The sequence below is a fragment of the Aplysia californica genome, unplaced genomic scaffold (assembly GCF_000002075.1).
Source record: "Aplysia californica isolate F4 #8 unplaced genomic scaffold, AplCal3.0 scaffold00246, whole genome shotgun sequence".
Taxonomy (NCBI): Eukaryota; Metazoa; Mollusca; class Gastropoda; order Aplysiida; family Aplysiidae; genus Aplysia; species Aplysia californica.
Window position 1 is genome coordinate 929,433 of NW_004797516.1, and position 7,901 is coordinate 937,333.

At 38.1% G+C, this 7,901-nt stretch overlaps 1 protein-coding gene across 1 annotated transcript in view; it reads left to right on the top strand.

Annotated features, from left to right (window-relative positions):
• LOC101863191 (xylan 1,4-beta-xylosidase) overlaps positions 1–7,901 on the top strand; it is a 27,222-nt gene that overhangs the window by 18,499 nt on the left and 822 nt on the right. Inside the window, exons 13-15 of the mRNA XM_013083634.2 lie at positions 132–335; positions 894–1,065; positions 4,490–4,609. Of these exons, the coding sequence (XP_012939088.1) occupies positions 132–335; positions 894–1,065; positions 4,490–4,609 (496 nt within the window). The remainder of the gene's footprint in view (positions 1–131; positions 336–893; positions 1,066–4,489; positions 4,610–7,901) is intronic.

Genomic DNA, 7,901 nt, shown 5'->3' on the forward strand with positions numbered 1-7,901 from the left:
CAGAGAGAGAGAGAGAGAGAGAGAGAGAGAGAGAGAGAGAGAGAGAGAGAGAGAGAGAGAGACGTTTTGTGGTGGTGGGTTTTTTTTCAAATTCTAAAACGTCTCAGACTTGCATCCTTTTATTTTTTTAGATTCCACCAATGGTCAACTATTCCATGGAAGGGAGAACTTATCGCTACTTTAAAGGAGATCCGTTGTACCCGTTTGGCTATGGCCTCTCCTACACCCAGTTCGTATACTCCACTATGACATTACGTTGGGTAAATGTCAACGCAGGGGGCGATCTTGAACTGCAGCTGGCTGTCACAAATGTTGGGCCTGTTGATGGTGATGAGGTAAGCAGAAAATAGTAGTTTGTTTTACTTTGCTTTAGTTAGCGTTTTACGGCACTTGCAGCACAATTAGGTCACGTAAGTGATGAAGTATGAGGTGTTACAAGAGAGAAACAAATACAAAAAAGATGTAGAAGAGATAATGATGGTAATTGGTTCTTAGGAAAGAAGGTGAAAACCACACCAGAGCACCCGCCAACCACCCACAAGAACAGTATTGATTTAGTAGAACTTTTCAAATTTGTACATCGAGGAGTAGGTTTAAAAGATGTATTTTTTTAAAGAGATGCATGCCTTTTACTTCCCAATCGACACAATTTTAGATCGTTTAATGGGGTGAGCTTCGGCACTGCTGCCAGCACCAACCGAGGTGAAATGTGAGGCAGCGTGGTGGAATCAGGCTCTCGTCAATTTTTTAGCATGTAGAGTTATTGGTATCATCTTATAGCTTGTTCACTTTTCTTTATTTGGATTAAAAAAGTATCCATTTATCTTGAATACATGTCTGTTACTATAAATATCGGCCTATGTCTCCACCCTACACCTTTGTGACTTCCACAGGTGGTCCAGTGCTACATCAGCTGGGCCGACACGACCTTGCCAGTCCCCCAGTTGCAGCTGGCTTACTTCACTCGTGTCTTCATCCCATCCCAGCAGACGAGGATGTTGTCTATAACCATCTCTGGAGAGTCCATGGCTTTCTGGCGAGATGGTCAATGGCTCGTTGAAGATGGTAAGCAGCAGTGCATAGGCCTACAGTAACAGTATTTAGCTTTACTGTTTATGAAATCAGCCCTAAAATGAGATGAGAGCTAACTTTTTTTATACACAGTCGACTCCATTTGTACTGGACTCTCTTGAGTTGATCCTGGGTGAGGCTGATATTTTTCTCGGGTCCCAGCAACTCTTCTCGGAAAACATTACTAAATCGGAAGAACTATAGAGGAAAATGAAAGACTCAATAATGGAAGCTGTGGAAGAAAATATCCCCCCGAAAGCTATAAAAGCTAATAAAAAATGGATGACCCAGGACATATTAAAACTAATGGAAGAGAGAAGAAAGGCAAAATCAAATGTGGAAAAGTACAACATCTTAAACAGGGAAATAAAGAAAAAATGCAACGAAACAAAAGAAACATGGATAAAATTATCAGTGTCAACAAATAGTGAAGAACCAAAACAAAGACAGCAAATACATGCATTCCAAAATCAAAGAAGTTAGTGGGATAAAAGGATGCTCAAATACAGGATGCATAAGATCAAAGGGGATATTTTTAATGGACAACGGGGATGTCTTAAACAGATGGTCAGAATACATAGAAGAACTTTTCAAAGATAATAGAGGAGAAAAACCGGTAATAAAGAATGAAATAAATTGACCACCAATACTGAAAGCAGATGTACAAGCTGCCATTAAGAAAATGAAACAAGGAAAAGCCGCAGGGCCAGATAATATTCCAGTTGAAGTGATTGTCGCGCTTGAAGAACTAGGCACTGAAATAAACACAAAGCTCCTAAATGCTATTTATGACAGCGGTGAGATCCCAGAAGATATCATGAAGTCCGTTTTTATAGCTTTACCTAAAACACCAGGCGCCACTGAGTGTGATATGCATAGAACAATTAGCCTTATGGGTCATTTTACAAAAATATTGCTGCGAGTAATAATGGGAAGATTGAGAAAAAATGTAAGACCAGAGATATCTAAAACGCAATTCGGCTTTGTTCCTGACAAGGGCACCAGAAATGCTATATTCACCTTCACAATGTTAATGGAAAGATGTATTGAAGCACAAAAAGATCTGTATTTATGCTTCATAGATTATTCAAAGGCGTTTGATAAAGTTAGACATGATGAGCTATTTAAAATACTGGAAAAGCTAGACATAGATGGAAAAGATCTAAGAATTATCAGAAATTTGTAGTGGGACCAAAACACTGCTGTAATTAATGGAGAATACAGTGAATATAAGCAGATCAGGCGAGGAGTGAGGCAAGGATGTGTTATGTCACCAGACCTCTTTAACATGCACAGTGAAACAATCCTTAGAAACATAGAAGAATGTCCAGGCCTCAAAGTAAATGGAGAAAATATTAATAACAGCAGGTATGCAGATGACACAGTTTTAATAACAGGCTCCGAAAAGGACCTTCAATTGCTTCTAAATACTGTTGTAACAGAAAGTGAACGTAGAGGATTATAATTGTTGAATGTAAAGAAAACAGAATGCATTGTAATATCCAAAAAAGCAGCAAACCCTAATTGCAATCTCATTAGCAAAGGTGAAAAGATCAAACAAGTCCATCAGTTTAAATATCTAGGATATATTATGATAACATCTGACGCCAAATGTTCCACGGAAATGAAAAGGAGAACTACAATGGCTAAGGCTAGTTTCAATAAAATGAGCCCAATCCTGAAAAATAGAAACATCTCAATGAACACCAAAATGAAAGTCCTGAAATGCTATGTTTGGTCAACCCTTCTATATGGCTGTGAATGCTGGACTAAAGACAGTGAAAATAAAATAGAAGCAGTAGAAATGTGGTTCTTTAGGAGACTGTTAAGAGTATCGTGGAAGGAAAAGAAATCAAATGAGGTAGTGCTTGATGAAGCCCACGTGGGACACTCAATTTTAAAAACAATCAGGAAAAGACAAATGCAGTTTTTGGGACACTTGAATAGACATAAGGGTCTTGAACATCTAGCGCTCAATGGCAAAATTAAGAGCAAGCGAGGCAGGGGTAGGCCCAGAACAACATGCTTAGGGAACCTAAACAAATGGGTGACAGGGAAAGATCAGGGAAACGTAGCTTTTTTTGAGAGCATCCGAGCAAAGGAATGAATGGAAAACCATGATCACCGATGTCTGTCGCAGATCTGGCACTGGATGATGATGATGAATTGCAGGGGTCGGACTACTAGTTACTCGCCGGAAGTAGTCATAGGTATCGCTACTCGGCGGAAGTAATTGCAGGGGTGGGACTAATTGCTACGCGCTGTGAGTAATTGCTGGGATCGGACTCATTACTACTCGCCGGGGGTAATTGCAGGGGTCGGACTAACTGCTAATTGCTGTATATATCATCATGATGCTGGCTAGGGGTCGAAGCCACAAGAAGAAATCGTAAGAGCCATTGGAAGAAATCCCATCACTTGCTATAATCAATGATAATATATAACAAGATGGGCCACTCAGCCAAAAAAGTGTCCGCAGGAAGTATGCTATTTGCTTCAGATGGCGCTGCAGTCTGTTTTGAAGCTCTCTTTCGTTTTTCCAGAAGAAGAATAGGAATAGCACCTCCCTGCGTGCGCAGATCGACTGCTGTTCATCAGCAGTTCGGGTACGTTCAGTGCGGAGTTTTAGTTTTTAAAAAAATTTTAATGACCTCTCGCCTTTCATTCTAAAGTCAAATTAAACAAAGAAAACAATCACCCTTTCCTCCGGAAGAGGTTTTTTTGTCAGCGTAACCATTTTAAAAAAGCGTTCTTCCGAAATTTATCCCAAAACTTGCTAGTTTCACTTTGATTTTTTAAAACTCAAGTAGGGTAACTCTGTTCGCAAAAGGTGCGCTTTTGTGAAGAGGGCGCCACCAAATTTTGAGGACACTTTTTTAATTGGCTCAAAGAGAGAAGTGGCCCATCTTGTCTTGTACTATCTTTGCTTTGACAATCGGGAATCCTTGGTTACCGAAAAAACAACAACAACGGAATCGTCCACCTCTAGTTTAAAGTGAGGAAGATTAATTAGGCGTTGTCGATCACACTGCCAATTAGGCGTTGTCGATCACACTGCCTGGCCCGAGACCACCATAGAGTATTGCTGCCTTAAGCTGACAAAACGCCTTAAAATAAGTTTCAAGAAGAAAAAAAGGCTTTTTGTCAGTGTAGCCGGTTTTTTTAAAAACCGTTCTTCCGAAAGCCGAATTCTACTTTATTCAAAAAGTAATAAGTTTCATTTTAATTTTTTTTCACACAAGTACAGGGTGTATCTGATCAGGCTTTCGATTCAACAAATAATTTAATTTTTTTAAACCGCACCAAAAACTTCAAAAAGGAAAAAAAGCGTTTTGTCGGAATTCGGCGGTATTGCTGTTAGTATTAGCAAAATCCTTTTTAATAGGCCTAATGAAGTTTTTGTCTTTTCTGTACCTAGGTGTGATGTATCTGTACTGCGGGGGTCAACAACCCAACCAGAAGAGGAAGGTGCCGTCCAACGTGCTCTCTACATACTTCTATATCGTTGGCTCCAAAGTCATGAACATGTGGCTCCAAAGTCATGAACATGTAGTCCCCAGCTTGATACATGTAGACTTCATTCATGCACAGTGGCTTAATTATACTTTAAAAAGTCAGTACATGTATTTTAACAGTGATGCTATCTTTATCAACATTGCTGCTGCTGCTGCTGCTGCTGCTGCTGCTGTTGTTGTTGTTGTTGTTGTTGTTGTTGTTGTTGTGTTGTTGTTGTTGTTGTTTTGATCTTTAATATACTACATGGTAGTTTGTATCTGCTTATAATCATTATACACTTGTAAGTGTGCTAACTTTGCAATACTTGCTGCGTTTATAGAGAGCCGATTATTTTCATACAAAAATGAACGTTATAGTTTTGTTTTGAAAAGACTCCTCTTTGTGGCATAAAATAAGGAGTCACGTGTACATGTACATTGTAGTCTAAACGATGACACCAAAGTGATGTTGAAGTTGTATATCAGTACTGCTTCTCCTTTTAGAAGTTTTCTATTAAAAATTTTCTATTATTATGTTGCTATTTTTGTTTTGTACTTTTTACTTAATACATTCTTATTTTGACTTACAATTAAGTTAATCTAAAGTGTTACCATATCATTTTCAAGACTTCTATACCTCCCTTCATGTGCCGTGTGTCGTGTTCATTGAGAATATAAATTATCTAAAGGTTAATAAAAAGATCCGAAAGAGTAGCGGGCCAAGATCTTTAACTCCTAAAAGAAAGATACCTCAACTAATTTTAAATATATTTCTACCCTATGTCATAACACACACAGAGACACCAACAACGGCCTCTATCTAAACATTCTTTTTAAATATAAAAAATACGGAGATTTGAAAAAAAATAACACCCCAGCCCTGGCCATTTGGTCGCCACGCAACTAAGTTGCTAGAATCTAGATTTAAAAAACACAAAAACAAAAACAATAAAAGGCGTATACATACGTGTTTCACTTATAGAACTGTTTATCTGTCTTTTACTGTCTCTCCCGTTTCACTTTTAGCTACTATAGGAGTTTTAATATTTTCAGTTGGTAGGAAATTTTGAATTTTGCCCGGGTGGCGGCCGAAGCCTATTCTTATCGATTTTAGACCACCAAGGGTCCTTAACGTGCGCAACTTGCACGCGGGCCCCCCGAGATTTTTCGCCCTTGTCCGAGAAGGTAGATCTTTCCTAACAGAAGATCATGGGTGTGGCTGAAAGACAGCAGTAAGAAGAAGCGAAGGAGTAGCAGTAGAAAGGCTGCAGAAAGAATCAGGAGCCCAGAGGAAGGGGCAAAGGAGGAGAGGGGGCGGGGGCAGAAAGAGGAGACGAAAGCAGACGACAGAACATTGCTAGAGAGCAGGAAATGAGGTGAAAGGAGACAAATTTAGAGAAGAAAAAATTTCGGTCGCTACCCGGATTCGAACTCGCTATTATTGGATTAATAAACCTTGATGAAAAAGAGTATTTCGAAAAAACATGTGTTTTTTTTAACGGGGAAATTCAAATTTTATGAAAGTGAACCTCAAAAAAAAAAAAAAAAAAAAAAATTACAAAAAAACCACCCAAACAAAGGACATTATTTTTTATTTCAAAAGAGAAAAACCAACAATCCCACCCCTCGTAATTGAACTAGAAATAATTGAAATCACGGATTCATAGAAATACATGTATCTTGGTCTTACAACCGACAATAAATTTACATGGCAAAATCACGTAAACAACACCGTTAAAAAGATAAATCAGAGTATACTTTCTGAGAAAACTTAGGTCTTTCAATCTGAATCCATCCATCCTTCAGATATTCTACACCACCACAATAGAAACTTTGATAAATTTTGGTATCACTTGCTAGGGTAGAAATTCGGAAAGGCAGCACATCATAAAAATAAACAAGTTGATCAGATAAGGCATCAAGCAGATAAGGCATCAAGAATCAAGAACAATAATGGTAGAGACCTAAGTAACTTTGAATATCTGCACAAGACAAACGTTCTAAAAAAAGCGGAAATAATGCTTAGTGACCATTAAGCCACCCACTCATATCTGAATTTCGACTATCGACCCCGCAGTAAACGATACATTTCCAAAAAAGCAAGAACAGACAGATGTATAGAAATTCATTTGTACCAGCAACTGCGAGAGAGAATGTCTTACGGAGCGGGTTGTCCCAGCACGTGAGACATTATATAGGCCTACTAATGTCATGTCTTAATTGTGCGTATGCGTGAGTACACCGAACATTTGTAATGCCTACTGCCATTGTTAACGAACAAGACAAATTTCTCCCAGCGAGAAGAATAAGGATTGTCATTGTCATATCAACGATTTCAAGTTGTTACAGCATTTAACAGAAAAAACATTCAACTATGATTGCTCAAATATGCCCAAGGGCAGAAAAGAAATTTAATTACATGTTTATACATGGGGTCTGTTAATATATATTATAGATCCAAACGCTATAAGCTGTTTCAACGTTTAAAGAGAAAGGGCATTCAACAACGTTTGCCCAGTAGCAAGCAAAAGGTAGAAATGGAAAGACATTTGGATATTATGGGGCCTATTGAACATATTATTATTATTATTATTATTATTATTATTATTATTATTATTATTATTATTATTATTTCATTGCAATAGTCCAAGACCGACAGCTCGACAACTATCAGCTATTCTCAAAGGCTCAAAGGCTCAAAGGGAATCCTTCTCAAAGAGAGGGGATGAAACTGCCATATTGGCGCATCCCCAAAACATTATTATCATTGCACGATGAAAACATTGATGTGATGTTATCTTTAACTATATCTGCACTCATAAAAAGATTGAATAACCCTATGTGAAGTTTTATTTCTATTTTTCTTGTCTACACGACCACCACCCCCTCCCCGCCTTTCCTCCTCCGATCAATAAGTTTCAATAACCTGAATAACGTGATACTGTGCGAAAGGTTCAATTTTTCCCGTGAGTAGTTCTTTCCTGCTTTAAAATTTATACAAGTGATTACATGAAATAAAGAAGTAAATTAATTTTGTTTGGAAACGGTGTCATTTCAGATTAAGATCATTTATTCTAAATTGAGTTTTGAGCACAGAATTCTACACTTAGTGTAGAATTCTGTGGTTTTGAGACGCTTCAATTATGTTGACTGGTTGACAGATAACAACAGGCCAAGGAGATTAAAAGTTCTAAGCTTCTTGCAACAGGCTTCTCTACCTGGCAACCTCTGATCAAGCAAAAACTAGAAACAACTTTCGCTTTCGGGCAGGCCTGGGCATTATTCGCTTTTTAAAAAACCGAATAAATAGGTACCTGTTTCTATAAAAATCCGAAT